The sequence below is a fragment of the Cebidichthys violaceus genome, unplaced genomic scaffold, assembly GCF_023349555.1.
Source record: "Cebidichthys violaceus isolate CVI_PGR_0920_01 unplaced genomic scaffold, fCebVio1.0.p SCAF_3, whole genome shotgun sequence".
Lineage (NCBI taxonomy): Eukaryota > Metazoa > Chordata > Actinopteri > Perciformes > Stichaeidae > Cebidichthys > Cebidichthys violaceus.
The window spans coordinates 13115625-13135045 of record NW_027176483.1 but is presented as its reverse complement, the minus strand read 5'-3'; the positions used below and the strand labels follow the sequence as shown (position 1 = coordinate 13135045).

The following is a 19421-nucleotide window of genomic DNA, read 5'->3' as shown; positions in this document are numbered from 1 at the left end:
TATGTTTTGTAGATTTAGATTCAAAGCTCAAACATTGTTATTATGGCAGTGAAAACACAAAAACACAACACAGAGTTGCAGTCATAGTTAGAGCTGCAACGATTAGTCGATATATTAATTAGTCAATCAACATAACAATTCAAAGGTGGTTTGGTGATGTCTTTTCATCCAGCACCATCATCAGGTCAAAATCTTAATGTTGGTCAAATACTCTCAAAATGAATAACATTGTCATCAGCCTCAGCTGAACTTTGTGTTAGCAAATATTAGCATACTGACATGTTGAACTAAGATACGAACATGATAAACATAGCATATTAGCATTGTCATTGTGACCATAGCAATTAGCACAGCTTCACATAGCCAGTAGCATGGCTGTAGACTCTATGTTTACTATAAGGCAAAGATGCCAAAGATGCATGTGCTCCAGTGTCTCCTGTGAATATTTATCTTCTATGATAACAGAAATAAATATATATTTGAGGTTTGGACTATTGGTCCAACATTATGTCAATGGCTTTCGAAAAACTATATTTTCTGACGTTTTTTTTAGACTAAATGATTTATCAATTCATTGAGAAAATGACTTGTATCAAATGAAATAATCATTAGTTTCAGTATGAATTCAGATTTTTATTTTTTTTCAGAAGTTTTTTGAGTTGGGAGTTCTGTGAGTCAGATGAGTTCATTGTATCTGTTCCTGGCTGCCTGTTGGTCAGAGAGACTTTGTGTGAGAGGGTAGATGAGTCATCTAATGCAGAGGAATCACAATTAGACTTCATGTCAAGGGAGGCACCAATACAGATACACACAAACAAGCAACCAAGCACACAAGCGAGCCCCTCGGTGCTCATATAATATACAGACGCATGACGAGGTGTTTGATTTAGTGTCAAAGATGATGACGGTTACACTCATTCAGACATGCAAACACAGTTCAGCCATCTAATACACACATACACACACATACTACAAATATAGAATCACATCAATGCATAAAAACACACACACACAAACACTCTGTATATTTCAGCAGCAGGAAATCGAGACAAGACAGAGCCCTCAGCTCAGGCGAGAAAAAATAAAAAAAAAGACTTCCAGTGGTGGTTTCCATGGAAACTGTCTCCCTTTCACTTTAGGAGGAGGGCAAGCGAGTAGTGGATGAGTTAGGCCGACATTTAAGGTGGCTCATGGACAGTGGGAGGGAATTTAAGGTGGTTTGAAGTGTGAATCCATCCGACTTTAATGCCTTGAGGATGTGAGAAGGGTCTTTTGAGGTAATGGCAGTGCGGTGCAGGTGGTTTGAGCAAACAGTAAAGCAGACCAACGATAATTGCAGCATGCACCCCTTTCACCTTGGGCTGCACAGTCGGCATGCTCAGCAGCCAGGACACACACATTCGCACATGGATTATTGATATCAAGATCACAAATCTGTTCGTAATTGCATTACAGCGTGAGGGAATGATGCCACAGTATCAGTGTCACGCAGACCAAATTATTGTAAAAATAATAGAGCTGAGGGTGTTTGTGTGTGTGAGAATCTCAAAAGACTTGAAAGGGTAGGGTGTATAAGGTTTCTATGCTTTTGCTAGTTCAATACGTGGGCTTGACACATATTTTCAAACCTTTCTTGGAGAAATATAAACATGCTGGAAATGGTTTCTTTTACGGGTCTGTAATATTTACAAGTATGACAAATCAGTTGTCATAGGGTTATTTTCTCATACCAAGTCAATATTCACTTAAATATATGGTGTAAATGGTAGTTTGTCTTAAGGATGTTCTTATTTTCTCTATAATTAGAACCAAATTATATCTTTCTTTCGATAATAATTTTGATTTAAATCAAAGTAAGTACCTCACAAAACTGTAAAAAAAAGTTAAACAAGATTATAAATTTTGCCAGGCATTTAATGCAAACACTTGGTATGTGACAATTTTTGATAATCACCACAACAAAATCAATTTGGGTTGATATTGAGCTTTGATGCCTAGCCCTAGTGTTGCCATTAGTTATGGCATTGCCTTGGGCAAGCTGGAGGTTAGAAACGGAAGCATCACACCTAAACACCCTAAACTCCCCACCCCACCTGCCTCCACATACACACACCTTTCCATACAAATTCAATGGCCAACACATCTTTTCACACACCCTATTCTCACTCACTATTTTTATTATCCTCAAGAAAACCTTCTTTTCTACCACAAAGGTTGTCAGCTCTTGTGTCTTTCTGTATACATGTAATCTTTTTCAATCTGTATGACACTAGTATTCTTCCACTCTCATCAAGTTTGCTTTATTTCCCTGTGAAAAACGCCCATCCATAGACATAGTCATGAATTTCATGAATAAGACTCTTTAATATAAGACATGAAGATTAATTAATTTGAGGGGAGTAAGATCAACCTTTCAAGAACGCTTGCTGATGAATGCTAACCTGAAGTGCTGCATATCAAGTATATGTCTGTTTGGGAGGGGAAAAGTTAGAAGGACTGTTGTGGGCGTGTTTGTATATTTTTGTATGTAAGCTAGAGCCTTATAGTGCAAGGTCAATCCCCTTGTTGTGTTCCTAAAGTCTTTGTGAAAACTGACATTTAAAACTGAAATTTAAAGCTGAAAACCGAAACAACCTGAATTTTGTATACAACAGCAGAGGGAGCTCATTATAGTGCACTGTATATGGTGTGTAAGTGAAAAGTTAGAAGAATAGGGCATAGAGTGCTGGAATTTTAGCATTGCCTTGACCCAGATCTTTTATGATGGAGAGACGAAAGCTAAATCAGCAAAAGGATGGATGAAGTGAGGAGGGAACAGAGATCCAGAGGAGTGAGAGGAGGAGACAATTAATACGACAGCCATGGAAGCCATCCAAGGTGAAAACGAGTGGGTGGGGAAAAGAAAAAAAAAGGGACACAAAGTAGTATGGTGAAGGAGGTATTGGGCTTTAAAGGGCATGTGTACATATTGTTATGCCCTCTGAGGCAACTTTGTGATTTGTGATTTTGGGCCATTGAATTGAAATGATTTGTGCACACGACAAAAAGAAAAGACTGAAAGAAAGATAAGGCACAATGAGATGTGTCAAACAATTCAAATGTTCTTTGACTCCTGCCCTGCTTTGTGTTGATGCCTGTGTTGTGGTTTGTGTCTCCATGAAGAAGCCACCTCTGCAGATCAAAGTGTTGTCTGTCTATTAAAGGAGCACTTTGGGAGCATCTAGCTGTGAGCCCTGAGATTCATGTTGTCTCCCTTCAGTGGTTCAATTTAGTCGACATTCCTTCTCCTGCTCTCAGCATAAACTGACTTCATTTCCCATGTCTGTTTTCTCCCTACTCTACAGAGCTGCCCTATGGCTGGGAGAAGATAGATGACCCCATCTACGGCAGCTACTATGTAGAGTAAGTCTCTCTGTTGACTTGGGTTAACTCGGCTTCTCTGTAGTAAAACAGGAAATGCATTTCTATGGTTTACAAAGCCTCCTTATGAATTATAAATGAATTAATTCTCATTTATTTTTTATGTCTTACTGCTCATTTAAATTTTACAGTGAAATTCTTTATGGACTATCAAGAGGTCAAAATCATTGAATGTGTAGCATCACAAAAATACTGTATTGGTGTAGTGCTGTTTAATTTGGAAATACATTAAATTTTATTCTAGTCCAAACCCACTTAGCTGCATTTGAAGCTAACAAAGTAAAGGACAGTTACTGAGAGGACAGTTTTGGGATATTGCCACTTATTATTTACATTTCTTACAACATTTGTTGCAAGAAATCATAATCATAAGATTTTATGTATTGCTATATTTCAAACTAGCCCAAAGTAAATTTAGTAATTAGAGCCGCCACCATCTGGACCCACCACAACATTTAACCCTGATAGAGCTGCAAAGAATTAGTTTTTTTCAGATTGAGGCAGCATTATAGACTCCATAATACCAGATCAGCGCAGTTGTCCTTGCTTTACTGTTTCAGCTTATTATGATATTATGACGAGCATGTTAGCAAACACACCTGCCTAAAATTACTTCCAGAAGAAGAATAAGCTGTTGAATATTCACTGGCATTTTATCTCTAGTTTAGGTTGACAACTCTTGAAAAGATTGTGTTTATAACACTTCACCAGAACTTAAGTTTGGGTTTGCTGCAATCTGTGTTGACCAGATATTTTACACATGGCTTTTGTTAGCTAGAGCAGCTACCAACCATCTTAAATGTGACATTCAGAGCTAACGAGACTCATACTAACATCACAGTATGCATGAAAACAATGAGCTGAAAGCAGCAATAATTGGACAGAGAGCTGTAGCGCTAGACTGCTGATTTTCTGTGGGATTAGCAGGACTAGCAACCCTTTCTCTTATCAGGGAGTCATTTGACTCAACGTGACTAAAAAATATTACTCAATGGAGTTTTAATGCATCAATCATTTAACACACTGAAAGGCACTATTGTTATGAAAGAACACTTTTTGTTCTCAATTGCATTTTGTAGGAAATACCTCTTAACGTTGGTAAAATTCTGAATGCAGAACTGCATTGTGGTATTGGTATTTCTGGCTTGGCGCTTTGAATGATCCTTCTTCCAGTTTTTGTAATGATGCATTGTAATTTCAGTCATATCAATCGAAGGACTCAGTTTGAGAACCCAGTCCTGGAAGCCAAGAGACGTCTGGAGCAACAGAGGCAGATGCAGAGCCAGGGACTCTCCGCTCTACCACTACCCACTATATACAGAGGTACACTTTGAATACTAGAGTATGTGCAGTACTTAACTCAAAACATGTTGTCACACTTACAGATTGCAAAAAAAAAAAAATGAAAATGCAAAGACTGCAGGAAAGACACACAGGCAAATGGCCATCATCTTCTGGCCATCAAGGGCCCCTAAAACCTGGATGCTGATACATTTTATTTGTTGTATATCCTCCCTGTTGTACAGATTGTTTATATTGAACATTGTACATTTTTTTCCATCATTTTCCTAACACATCTCTCATAGAACGGGCAGTTTCATGAGTATTTGAAGGGGCAGATGCACAATGTCACAATGTACAGGGTCGAATGGAGATTGCTGGCAGTGCGGGGGACAGAGAACATGCTCGCCCTGAGGCCCGTAGTGGTCTAGTCTGAGTATGAGGACGTACTAGACCAGCACATAATGTACGGCTTCATCTGAGTGAGACTGCACTTCTTCGATGAGTCATCTAATCAGGAATTAAGGCAAATGTGTCTTTATTGCTGCTTTTGTGTTCAGAAAAAATGTACAATAGGTTCACTCAGCACTGAAAAGATCATGTCAAACTTTAATTTCAAGCAAACATAATGTGACCAAACAAATGTGCATGGTTTCTAGATATCAAGAATATCTAAAATATCATAATTCAATACCTTCTGTCCCTTCAGAGAAGCCATTGTTTACGAGGGACCCAACCCAGCTGAAGGGGAACTTCCTGTCAACAGCCCTGCAGAAGAGCAACATGGGATTTGGATTCACGATCATCGGAGGTGACGAGCCCGATGAGTTCCTGCAAGTGAAGAGTGTAATACCAGAAGGACCCGCTGCTCAGGATGGAAAGATGGACACAGGTAATTATGTGTACCAACACATCATTTTGACAGCTGGTTGAGAAATAAATTGAGGTTTACTCAAAAAACAGGCTGTCACTGCAGTCTCCACTGATAACGTAATACTGTGTTTATAGAAATGCTTAAGCACAGCCTCATTATTCTGTTATTCTGATACCTCAACATAATGGACCTTAATTTCCTGCCAAAGCAGATCAAGTGTGAAGACCTTTCACTGACAGAGTTGTAGATTTATTCAAGCAGGTTACCAGCCTGTTGGGTAATTTCTCTCAACATTTCTTGTGCCTAGAAGGCAAGGGGAGCGCAGTAGTAGTCGGTATCCAGTAAATTTGGTGCTGCAGTTTAATTTTTTCTCTGCCAACTCAGAACATTTCTTAGCATAAGCACTAATGGACTTCCAAAATCAAAGTGATAAACCATTGGATGATGTTTTGTGGTCCTGATGTGCTTTAGAGATGTTGTCAACCAAAATAAACCGTTGCTTTCATCCAAATTAAGCTCAGTACAGGCTACTACACAGGTTTCCTTAAGCCTTCACCTACCACTGATGGACATACAACATCATGAAGGCCCATGCCTCCGTATTACGTGGCTGTGGCTTAGAGGTAGAGCGGGTCGTCCTTGGTGCTTCGATCCCTGGCTCAGTTGAGCCAAATAAGCCGCCCAGCTGTAACGATAATGCACAAACAGGTTTAATCCAGCAAAACAGGCAGTTTCCAGTTCACAAGTCCTGGAGAGTTAGCAGCCCCAATGTTGTGTGCATTGTCGTGGACACATGCAGCCACTTTAGTCTCCATTGCATTAATTAGTTTAGCTGCAAGGTTGTCAGCTGTGTTTCTGCCTGGCATGCTTTGTCAGGATTTCCGCCATTTGTATTGCAAGCCTGGTGTAACGTTAGCAAGTGTTCGGTCGAAGGAGATAGCGTGTGTGTAATTATGAGTATGAAGATAACAGTACTGCTTTAGTTGTGGACATTGCAGTGCAGTGTGTGTACAGTTTATTTGATGTTGAATGAATGGTACAACTCCTCAAAACCCGTGAGGAGACCCAACTAAAGGTCCTGTGTCTTGCTTGTCAGCTTGCTACTGATTAAAGTGAAGGGGTTAACCCCGAAGTTAGCAACAACTCTGGCGCTCTTAAAAGTTTTTTTTTTATGTTACATGTTTTTTATTTAATATTTTTGAAAGCACGGTAAAATGGTTAATTATTAACATCCCTACTGCAAATAACTATGCTCAATTTGTATCAGGAAAGCACAATGTTGTCAAAATGTCAACATTTGACAACAGCATCATTTTGTATATTTAATTTGTTACAGTCAGAAAGTAAGGAACATCTGAGGAAAATAAAACATGATTTTAAAGTAATTGTTAGAACTATAATGATATTATTAAATACTTCTATGGGTACTCTGTATTGGCAAGTACTCAAATGTAAGTACTTGTACTTCCCCTTGGTCTGAAAAAAGTGGTATCAGTGCATTCCTAATCATCGGTACTCTGATCGACTCACACCCAAAGCTAAGGTATCAGTATCGGGGCTGAAAAACATAACGTTCTTTTAAGTTGTATAATGAATAAATGGTATCAATGATGTGAACAAAATTGCTAAAAGTTAGAAAAAAATCAGTGATAGATGATTCTGTATCCCCAGAAATATCAATTTATCCTTAAAGGGGACATCATTGGCCCTTGGTGGCATATTTAGGGTGCCCTATATTTGTGCCTGCAGCACTGTGTGTCCCAGACAAGGACTTCAGTTTCCTTTCAGTGCACTATGTCCTCTGTGAGTGCACTATAATGTTCTGCTTTTAATGGGAATGAGAGGAACTGATTTGATTGGCTATAACTGACACCCAGCCCACACAACACCTACTTCATTAGGAGTTGAATTCCGGCTTTTACAGCGGCACTGCAGGTGCAATATCACTGCACTAACACCAGTGGTCACAGTATTATCAAAAATCAGTCACACACAGATACACCAGCTGTGGCAGTTCCAAGGGGTGGCAGCTGCCACACTTAAAAAATGCCTTGCCGCACCAGCTGACACCCCAGTTTTAGTAAATCTAATAAAAACAATTTTAAAAACTGATGTCCGAGTGATGCATCAAGGGGTGACTTGCTAGCATCTCCCAAAAAAATTTATTATTTTTTTATTGATAAAGTCTGAATATTTGAATTTATTGATTTCTAATGCTACCTTTTAGTATTTCTATTCAGTTAAAATATTTTCATTTGGGGGTTTTTCCAAACAAATATTATTTGTGATTGTTTGTAATTAAATTTGCATCTATTTCTGCCACCCCTTAAAGCCTTTATGCCACCCTCTTGCCACCTCATTCATATTTTTCTAGATCCACCACTGTTCTCAAGTGCCAAGAAATTGCCCCATACTTCTGTCTCTGCTTTGATTCATAAAACCAAGAGTCTATAACATCCACTCAAGCAGTATTTAAGTTTCACAGGGCTTACTGTCGCCTCAAAGAGAGGTTCGAACCCGGGCTGGTCGGCCCTTCTCTGTGTGGAGTTTGCATGTTCTCCCCATGTCAGCGTGGGTTCACTCTGGGTTCACAGTCCAAAGACTTGCAGTTTAGGTGAATTGATGACCCTAAATTACCCATAGGTGAATGTGAGCGTGAATGGTTGACTGTCTGCCTTCGCCCAAATTAAGTTAGGATCAGCTTCAGGAGTGATCAGTTTATAGTCTTACCTGAAAAACAAAATACCTAGAAATTGTTCCATAAGTCCTTGGGGTAACAAAGTAGCATGTGTTACATTTTTAAACAAACCTTAGTTTAGGACTAACCTTAAAGAGCTGATCTTTGTAAAACATCATAACATCATAGTGGGCTATAGTCATAGGCTCAGAGAAGGAATTACTGTGTGAGGCTTCATGTGTCTGCTCTGAACCTGTGAGCTGGCCTCATGTCTGGCACGGTTAGTGCCTAAACCGCCCATTTAGCGCTCAGTTCGGAGTGGGAATCCTCCTTCCTACTCTCAGCTCCTGCTCTCTGCTTTTATGTCTCTCCCTCTGCCTATCAGTTTCTCTTTTATCTGGAATCCATCTCTTTCTATTTTATCTCTATCTCTCTCTTTGTCTCTCTGGCTCACCCTTTATTATGCTTCCTTATCTAACCATGCCATCTGACACTTCTCCTCTGCTTTCAGCCTCAGTATATTTTCAACCCCTTTCTCTTTCTACCTCTCTAGTTTTTCTCTCTCTCGACTCTCTCTCGTCCCTCTATCCTTGTCTGTCAGCCCTTTTCTCTCTCTCTGTTCTGATTTCTCTCTCTCTCGAACTTGCTCCTTTCTGCTCTGTGACATTGCCAGAGCTGCTCACACACATGCATGTGCAAACACATTCACACATTCACGCATGCACACAGTCACAGAGTCACACAGGCACTCCCTGGCTGAGATTAGCTGGCCTATTTGAGCTGTGCGGCATTGCTCTTAGGGATTGTGTATGACTGTGCATGTGAAATGTATGGTGTGTGTTTATGTGTGTGCACATGCTCACGAGAGTGTGTGTCTGCATGTGTGACAGAGTGCTTCCAGAAATGTGAAATAGAGGATTTGAGGCGGCTGCATTTGTCATGGGGCTGTGACTTTAATGCTAAAATCCAGAACTTTCCGCACATTCAAACTACAGCAAAGATGACAGAGTATCTAGTGTCGCATTTGTGAAGTTGATTCACCTCGTTAGAATTTGTTAACAGAAAAAATGGCATCGACCAACCTGGTAACGCAAACATGAATATATATATATATAGGTTTTTGCACGATTGGAGTCTGTGTAACGCTAATGTGCACCAGATCATATTCACAGAGACACACCAAGACACTGACCCTGTCTGTCTCTCACCTCGTTGTCTTACACATGCACTTGTAGATTGCCTCCAGTGGCAGTGAACTGAGATTATACTCCTATGTGACACTTGAGAGGGACAGAGTGCTTTTTCTATTGCTACAGCATGTCCTGATACCGCTGAGATTTGATATTTATAGCAACAGACGGTGACAAGTTGTGTTTTTTGCAGCACAGTATGTTTACAGAAGAACCATCGAGACCAGATCACGTGGTCTGTGTAATATGTAGCATACCGTAGTGTGAGTGTGACTGAAGCTGTTGTGTCCTTCCTATCTGCTTTCTCAGGTGATGTCATTGTCTACATTAATGACATCTGCGTGCTTGGCACCACTCACGCCGATGTGGTCAAGCTTTTCCAGTCCGTACCGATCGGTCAGAGCGTAACCCTCGTGCTCTGTCGAGGCTATCCTCTGCCCTTTGACCCCGAGGACCCAAGTGGCGCAGCGAGCACTTCTTTGACACCCATCGGCCTGGAGCATCGTCCCCTGGTGGTGAACGGCCGCGGCAGCTACGACCCCTACCTAGAGTATCTGTCGCTGAGCTCCCAGCTTCCTCAGGCTCTGGCCCAGGCCGGGGCCCCTCACCCCGGGGATACACATCTGGATGGCTCATCTCTGCCGCCCACCACACCTGGTTCCGCATCCGCCCTCACGCCTCACGACGACAACGTGTCCATGGCCTCCTCTGGGACTGCAGGTGTTGCTGGGGCAACAGCACAGGGGGCAGAGTTTCTGACAGTTACTATGGTGAAAGGGGCCGAGGGTTTCGGTTTTACCATTGCCGACAGTCCCACTGGTCAGCGAGTAAAACAGGTGAGGTATCATGATCATTTGTACAACTCTTCATTCACTTTACACCATGAATGCTCCAGAAATGAAAGGCTTCAGACCTGTTTGATATTTCTGTGATTCACAAAGTAAATGTGTTCTTTCAAGCGCAAAATCTCAGTAGTCAGCTAAACTCAGTGATCAAGGTGAGTTACACTTTAAAGTTAAAACTGCGGGTCAAGGTCAATTTAATTCAGTCAACGCCATTAAGTAGAAAGAGATTGAGATAATAAGAACAAAGTGTGCTGAGCCTGTGAAGAATTCTCTATCTACTAACATAGTAATGAATGATTGAAAGACTCAACTGTCCTAAAGAAGCTACACAATGAAAAAAAATAGATAAATTAGAGAAGACTGGTGGTTATGATGTGACAGATGCTATTTCTCATCCCTGTTGTATTTCTCCAGTAAAACATCTGCACTTCAAACATCTGTTTGAACAAATAATTTGTTTTATGTTCAACATTCAATTCTTATTATTCTTTAAACAAATAGAAAGAAAACATCTGCCTGTGGAATTTGGAAATTGGCTGTTCTTAAAAAAACTTTAAATGCTAGAAAATACATGAGCTGGTTTTGGGAAAAGCTGAAATAATCTCACTGCAGTGGTATATTTTTAGACAGATATGATTTTCGGGACCAACAATAGAGGACTGTTTTGGATGGATACTTTTAAAATATACCGTGTGCATGTCTTTAGTCTAATCCAAGTTGGTTAGTTATGTTAGACATTAAAAGCTTTGTGTTAGTTGGAAGATGCTACGAAATTGAATCGCAGCTAGTCCCATTGTGTGACATGTATGAACTGTGGTGTTGTGGTGCAGGTGCTGGAGCCGGGCTCACAGGGAGCGTCTGGGCTGATCGAGGGAGACCTGATCCTGGAGGTGAACCAGCAGCCAGTGGCTGCAGCCGGACATGGACGAGTGGTGGAGATGCTTAAAGAGTGTCCTGTGGGAGCCGAGGCGACTCTCCTCATACAGAGAGGAGCGACAGGTGAGAGACTTGTTTCTTCTCTGTGTGACTGTTATATACTTCTAATACAATTTCACTCCTTCTATTGTTCATTCATAAGGGCTACAAGGAGACTTGTAGATAACACAACTGGTGTCAGATAAAGCAGATATAGTACAGAAAGTTGATAGTGATATTGTACGTTTTGATGGATTTGTTATGTAACGACAACATTTGTTTGGGCGACTATAAATGTAATTTGTTTTCTCAAGCTAGTCAAAGTCAAATTATTTTGAACTCTTTTATACCTGGTGATTGTTTTTGATCTTTTTATGTCAGCAGTGGTGGCAAAACATGATGACAGTCCAATTGGTATCAAAGCACAAGTGGCATTTTGGTACATTTCAAAGTTAATTTTATCAAAATGAAAGAAGGGTCCAGAGTGAGCAACTGTCCAGCTAAATATAAGCTGTTTTCTGATTGAGATACACAAATATCATGTAACTGTGCATCTTCAACCCCAGCTGCAGCTTAACAAGAGAGGAGTCAAGTAGAGTGAGAGCCGAGAGAGCAGAAGAGATTTTGATTATGATAATTTTGAGACTGTTCTATTTTTGAACACATTCAAATCACAGTGGCCCCTTACTTGAATTTTATTCAAATCTTTAGATGAGATTTTATTTTTGGAATATTAAATAGTTTCGAAGCTAGAAAAAAAGTGTGTCTGGTGCATAACTGGGCAAATTATTTTATTATTTTTTGAAATAACAGTAAATGTGTTAAGTAGAAGTTAACTCATTCAAGGTATTTTAACGGACCAATCATTTTGGTATTTTGGTTAAGAAAAACTTTAATGTTCCCCTGGGGGAAGTTAGGTCATTGCAGGAGCAAGCAGCCCCAGGACATATTATGAGACACAAGAAGAATCATAGAGAAGAAATGAAAAGCAATATTGTATTTAAAGTCTGTGTAATTTGTTTCTGAACACATTATATATGTTAGAAAATAAAAGTTGGAAATAAATTGTGGTGTTAAACCGTTAAAATGTTTTTCACCATTTTGTGTTGAGCATTTTTTGGACAGGCATAAAATCATGGCTGAATGACTCATTGGAGACCATCCTTAGCGTAACCCCTCACACGAGACTGGAGTTAGAGTTGAGAGACGACATGTTCGACCAGATGGTTTCACAAGTAGCCAGTTTAAAAGCTACTTATCACAGCCTACAGTTTGCGAGCTAGCAGTGGTGTACTATCCATCTGGCACACTGGGAGAGGCTGAGTTTTTACCGGCCGTCCGGTTCTGTCTGTGTGCTCATTGCGCATTGAGATTGTGCCGCATGCGTGCTTACTTCATAGTCTCCCCCGTAGCCTTCTCTGTCGCTATTGTTGCAGCTGTTAAAGGGTGGATGAATTGTATTGAGTGTCACAACCCCGACAAAATTACTAGTTTCACTATAAGAATTTTATATATTTGGTCCTATAACATTTGGAAAGAATAGATATTTGGAAGAGCCCCACGATGGAATTATTTAAACCCAGCATTGGAAGACAGAAGTCTCTAGTGCGCATGCTCTGCCCATAGAGCAAGTAGTGTGCAGCAGTGAGATTATTCTGTAACTGAACATGAGTAATCAACCCTCCGCTAAGATTGGCCCTTGGTCTCAGAACCTTCAGCGGACCACGTCCCCAGCATTTCAGAGCAGATATTACTGCTTATTTCTTTACCATTTTGAAACCTAATTTTATATACTAGCCAAATTGTTTTAATCAGTCAAATTCAGCTTGGCGGTTGATAGCACATTTTTCTGGGGTGACAAACTCACTTTACTCAACATTTAATGTACATTTAATGTACATTAAATGTGATAACTCATGCAGAAAATACACAGATATATACAAATTTGTAAACAGTGTAAACAGATATCATAGCAAGTGTTTGTCACTATTTTCGAAATGTGGCTTTATCGCTAGCAATATGTCATCAATGTTTTCCACTGGAGCAACACAGGGAATGTGTTTTAAGATACAGCAAATCAGAAGCTGGTCAGATTTAAAATGCAGTGGAGAGTTTGGGAAAGAGTCTATCTCACCGTTAGGTTTAGTACAGGTCTGTGGATAGAGATGGCACCAACACTGCTGTGGGGAAGCGGTTTTATTCCCACTGGGGCCACTCATCTTCAAAATAAATGCAGTCATTTTACTGTAATATGCTTTGGAGAGAAATGACTGTGGAGAGTGTCTTTTAGCTGGCAAACAAGCTGCACTGGTTGGCATAACTCTGTTTGGCCACCTGCACTGACTGTGCTCACTTTGATTAAACAAACAGCATTTTCACCGTGTTATGGATTCATAAATTGTCAATTTTTAATTGATGCTGAAGAGAAAATATAAACCAAAAAGCTCTAAACACACATACCTATTTGTGACACAAGACCTATATATATATATATATATATATATATATATATATAGGTCTTGTGACACTGATGAAATATTCATTTTCTCTTTGAGTGATTGACCACACTCAATTCTGTCCATCTGGAAAATGATTCTTCTAGATTCTTCTCACAACAGCTCCTCCTCCACACACTTATATTTTAAGCATCAACATTACATTGTGACTGATTTTATTGTTGGCTGTCTCTGTATTTAGATTAGGCTAGTGTTGTTCCACTATACCTGTCACATGTTAGATTCCTGTAACAAGCACTGCATTTTAATGAAATTCTCGACACCACCTTTTAAGTTTCTGCACACGTTCAGCATTGTACCTTTCTCTTGAAGTGAAAGAAGATGACCACATGCCCTCAGCCTGTGAAAAAATAAATCAAAATTGACTTATAACATAGCAGGAAAGAGGACTGAGAGAGAAGTGTGGCCATTTTCACTCTTCTGCAATTTTCTACCAGATTGCCCACCTGCTAAGAAATTAAATTGCAAAGTGAAAGCTTTATTTGTTTGACGTGCTCTTGCACTGATTCTCTAAAAGGTGTTCTGGTCAAAGGGTCAAAATTTGACTTGCTAAATAACCGGGATGCCTATACCACTCAACCCCACAATGATTAACTGTACAGCACTGTTTAGTAGCCTGAATGAAAGTTAAGAGAGTCAAAAAAAAACATCTGTCCACTGGCCATTTAAAGAAACACGGTTTATAAGTTCTCTGTTTGCTTTTGATGTGCCATCCAGCAGCTTTCCACATCTAGGGATACATTTCTAGGAGTGAAGAGTTAATTTGCATTGTTTTTGAGATGATAACAGAACAATAAAGAGGAATTATAGATGTGCTCATCTTGCATCGCTCCTTTATCTTGGATTGTATTTAATTAGGAATGAAAACAATCAGGCTCATATGCATCTCAGGTTTAATTAATTGAATGGTGACAAGAATTATCAATGCAGACCTGAAAAGCAATCAAAGACATCAACACACATTTAGTGAGCCTGACACATTAGACTATCTGATGCAAGTGCTGCTGGGTGGTTTGCTGATTTTACACCAGTCCTGTTGTCTCCAGTCTCACAGCACGTTATTAAACATGGAGATGTATTGATGCCTCATCCTAGTGAATTGATTGTGTACATATGTATGTTGATCTGCAAATTGCACTCAGTCAGTTTATTGCATGGAAGCTAATAAATTCTGCTGAGTTGGTTATGTGCATAAATATATGCTACTGTATGTCAGCATGCATGGATGTGTACGTGAGCAGCTGAGATCAAATGTTGTGGTGCTGAGACTCTAGCATCTCATGACCATGCAGAGCCAGCATCTGCCACCTGGTGGTTAACCTTTGCAAAGACATTCACTCGTGTTTCACTGTCAGATACGCCATTTAAAAAGGATGCTAAAATTCAATATATAAATGAGATTTCCCCACAAGGATTAATGTTTCATTACATGTATATACACCGATCTGTATTCAAATTTACTCACAGCTTGCTGTAGATATCCTTGTAAATGCTGAGCTGAATGTGCAAATTGCCTCCCTTCCCCCAAAGAGGCTATCTCCCCCAACCTCACCAGTTTCTATCAAACAACTCAGCCTGACACACCAGGAACCTCTCTGACTCTGTGTGTTGCTCTCCTCGCTGCAGGGTGAAAGAAAGGACAAGGTCCTTTACAGTGACTCAGATGTACAAAATGTCAGGAATGTTTAAGCTTGTTTGTGTTCACAGATGTAGGATTTCTGTGCAGAGCATCAAAGGAATTTAGCTTGCACACATGATTTCAGATGTGAGACTGAGAGCATCAGTGCTTTGTGTATAACAGACAGGGTGTTACACTTCTGCTGTATGTGTGAGAGAGTGTGTGTGTGTGTGTGTGTGTGTGTGTGTGTGTGTGTGTGTGTGTGTGTTTGTCTATGTGTCTGACTGCTGTAGCGTGGGCACTCTGCCAGAGTTACACTGAGCTCTGGTCGTGTTCACAGCTTGGTCCCCTGACATACCAGTTTGAAGCGGAGCCAACCACAGACTAGAGACATTTTACAGCACCAATGAGGATGCAGATCATGGCTGTTAAGAAAAGGGTGACAGACTGCACAAGCCAATCAGGCTGATCTGAAGGCAATCCAGAACTCAGCAGGCTAGTCTGTGAGGCCGGCCTGCCAGACTGTCTGACCACTGACTCCAGAGAGAGGCCACATGATGCCTCTCTACCAATCATTCATTTGTAATTCATCAGCATTCATACAAGCCTGCCACGCATCCGGCACATATGCCGATGAATGGTATTATCATTTAAATTAAGCATTTGAGGAAGACGCTCCTCTTTAATATGAGTGGACAATTGCCTTATAGCTCATACTCATTTCCCTCAGTGGGTCAAAAAGGAAAGTTTCCTGAGAATTAATTATTAGTATTCCTTAAAGGCTTCCCTTAAGGCCCATGTTCCCTAGAGAACATGGTTATTAGTCCCAACCTCCCACAAAGCCGTCCCTTTGCTGCTGCCACAGTGCTGAATGGTTTCAGCACCAAGGACAGTTCTCATCAAACCATCATTCATGTTTATGTTTGTGCATTCATGTACAGGGAGCGTTTTTATTTCCTCTTATTCTCTTGTCCTCCTCCACGCTCAAAGACACAGCAGGGACATTTATTTTCAAAATGGGAAAGATTTCCACTCAAAAATGATGCGTTACTTAGATGAATAGTGGGGGGCTGCGTTTATAAAATTTGGGGGGGGGATAAAAGTGTATGGCATAAATAAATTTAAATTTTCATTTTGTCCTCACATGGACTGGCAGTGATCTATTGTATTTCATTTCCCTTAACTCTCCCCTCGCTCACTGATTTTGATAGAAAGTTCTGCCATTCTGCTCCACAGCTAAGGGCTCTGGCTTTCATCTCACACATCTAAAAAGCAGGCAGATGTAGTTGGAGAGTAATTCCAAAAATATATTTCTTCCAGTGCTCTCTGACAATTCTTAGGAAATCTCATAAATTGAATAAATATTAAATATATCAGGATTCTCTAAAGAACATTTTACAAGCGCCCACGCCTGTTAAAGGATTCATCAGTGATGCTGCAGGAGTCTAGTGTGCCTCATGCGTGTGTTTATGCATTTTTATCCACTTGTGTAAAGATTCAAACTGCATGTTTATACAAAGCAGCCATTGCATATGATCGGCCAATGTGTAAATGTATGTATTTGGGTCTCAGCAGCATAAATGTGCTGTATGTCTTTGATTCAGTGGAGTCACAGGGGAGCTGTGTTGATGAGATTGTTGTTGTGATGTAGAGCGCTCCCTACATGCAGATAAAATATGACTTGTAGAGAAAACTGTGTGCGTGTGCGTGCATTTGCCTACAGCCAATGATGTAATTATGTTGAAAACAAGCGCAACAACTAAACCCATTTAGTAAGAGTTACACAAACAAAGTCAAAACAGAGGGATATGAAATCAGCAAGCTGAGATTTTTTTCACAAGTTGAGGGAAGAGGATTTAACAATCGTATCAACATCTCATTTATAAAAACCTCTGCACATAGGTTCCATTAAAGTTGTTTTTTGTCTGAATAGTTGTAATTGTCTGTATTTTTGTTCTTTCGGAAGAATCCGACAGAATATCAGAGTCTGCTCTCTGTTAACTGTGTTTTTTCTTTCTTCCTCAGGCCACATCTCTCCTCGGAAGGCCTCCAAACAGGTACGATGATTGAACCAAATGTGTTTCTGCTTGTGTGTAGGTGAGCATGTGTTTGACTGAGTGGAAAAAAAGATAGTCAGAGAGAAAATGTGAGTCTCTGAACCGGATTTGTTTGTTGAAGCAGAGAGGTATGATTCAAGCGTGTAAGATCAGTGTTTGTCATCGAGGCTGCGTTGCTTCAGAGATGTTTGGCTTTTGCTTTTATTGTGAAATGAGCCAGACTGTTGTGACCTGCTTATTGGTTTGATCACATCAGATCTCACACCTCACCAGCTGGGGAAAAGCTCTTCAGATTTCTACTTAAACTGCAGCTGCTACTGCTTATACAATCAGCACTCATTCATGGTATTAGATAGAATATTCAGACATAATGAATCTCATCTCATGTAAGTTTAAATTGTGAATATGTATGCGTGGCCAAATAGCTATTTTTATTCATTGTATAAGTGAGTATCAGAAGCAAAACATTCACTTTTAATCATTGTTCAAGTCTGATGATCATCTTCCATCATCATTGTTACCTGACACTATTTCCTGCACATACTTCACTTTGGATTCGTTGTTTAACTCGATTTTTGTATAATTTGAAAACAACTTTCATAGAGATAATTTATCACAGAAAATATTGTGCCTTTATTTTTCAAAGTTTTATAATTAGCTTTACAGTATTTAATTAAACCCGATTGCAGTGTTTTCATGAAGGTTTATAGAATTTTTATACCGCTGTGACAAGACTTGAGTTTGCACATTGTATTCTTTTAGTTTTTTTCTACACATGTGTGAATATTAGTTCTTATATCTTGTATTCAGTTGTTATATCTTGTATGCACTGCAGGTCAGTGCTAGATTGTATTTCAGCTGTTTGTTGCTGTTGTGATTTTTCTGGCCTGCATGGTGCAGTAACACATGGGCTGTTTCCAGCATTGGGTGTCTGTCATGAGTGGACTATGTCTGTGACTTGTTTTTATTCTGCATGTTGCCCACACCGCAGCATAACACAATCAACTTCCCTTTGAGATAATGAAGAAAATCAGTCAGTCAATCAATGAGAAGCCTACAGGAACACATGCAAGTTTCCACTTTAATTGCATATGTGGACACGGTTGTGCCAGAAACAGACATGGTTCTATCTATTCTCGACACAAAGTCTGTTTTCCATCAAAACACCAAAAGCTTGCATTGTGCTCATTTGAATGAACCTCCCACCTGTTTTTTCACCTCTCCTTCCACCTGTGCAGTGTGCACCAACATACCACACAGTAAGGCCCTGGTCGCCATCACAATAGGGCCCCATAACTTAAATAATACATCTGCTGTTGGTGTTTTCCTTGTAGTTGCCTGACCAGTGGGATCCACATGGCAGCCCCCAAGCAAACCTGTCAGGCCCAGTTTTGCCACCTGGTACACCCTTCCCAAACCAGCCACAGCACCGCACGTCTGTGCCTGACTCCACCGAGGGCTTCGATCTTAACAAACCTGACCCCTATGACCTTTATGAGAAGTCGAGGGCTATCTATGAGAGCCGACGTAAGTACTGAAACTTAGTTCATGGGAAATGGAGCATTATGCTGCTTGAAACGGCTTATAATATGGTGATTTGAAAATAAAGAAAGAGTCAACCCTTGATGTCGCTATTTGTGTCTCAGGTCCAGAGTATGAAGAGGTGGAGGTGCACCTGCTGAGAGAGAAGACCGGGTTTGGCTTCCGCATCCTAGGGGGAGACGAGGCCGTGCAGGCTGTGAGTCCGGACGCCCGTGACAAGGCTCGTATGGGACGGGCTGGACCACACACATATTTAACCTCATACACACCAACCTCATCCGACCTGCACCTAACCTCATCTCACACTTCATCCTGTCACACACATTTGACCAACATACACTCCACACACACGCTCACCTGCACAAAAGCACTCCTTGGCTTTTTCACTCAGTCTTAACTGCTCAGTACCTCCCATACTGAAGTAACACCTTGCTAACTTGTCCAAGTGTAAAACAGCATGTAAACTATGATACAGAAGAATGTAGC

The 19421-nt window shown here is 40.4% G+C and overlaps 1 protein-coding gene across 6 annotated transcripts in view; it reads left to right on the top strand.

Moving 5' to 3' along the window:
* magi2b (membrane associated guanylate kinase, WW and PDZ domain containing 2b) overlaps positions 1–19421 on the top strand; it is a 77632-nt gene that overhangs the window by 48229 nt on the left and 9982 nt on the right. For 4 of the 6 annotated variants that reach the window (XM_068722793.1, XM_068722795.1, XM_068722796.1 and 1 more), the window contains exons 7-14: positions 3345–3402; positions 4622–4743; positions 5411–5593; positions 9752–10278; positions 11118–11286; positions 17362–17393; positions 18728–18920; positions 19040–19155. In XM_068722793.1, the coding sequence (XP_068578894.1) occupies positions 3345–3402; positions 4622–4743; positions 5411–5593; positions 9752–10278; positions 11118–11286; positions 17362–17393; positions 18728–18920; positions 19040–19155 (1400 nt within the window). The remainder of the gene's footprint in view (positions 1–3344; positions 3403–4621; positions 4744–5410; positions 5594–9751; positions 10279–11117; positions 11287–17361; positions 17394–18727; positions 18921–19039; positions 19156–19421) is intronic. The other 2 variants (XM_068722794.1, XM_068722799.1) reach the window with 1 other exon arrangement.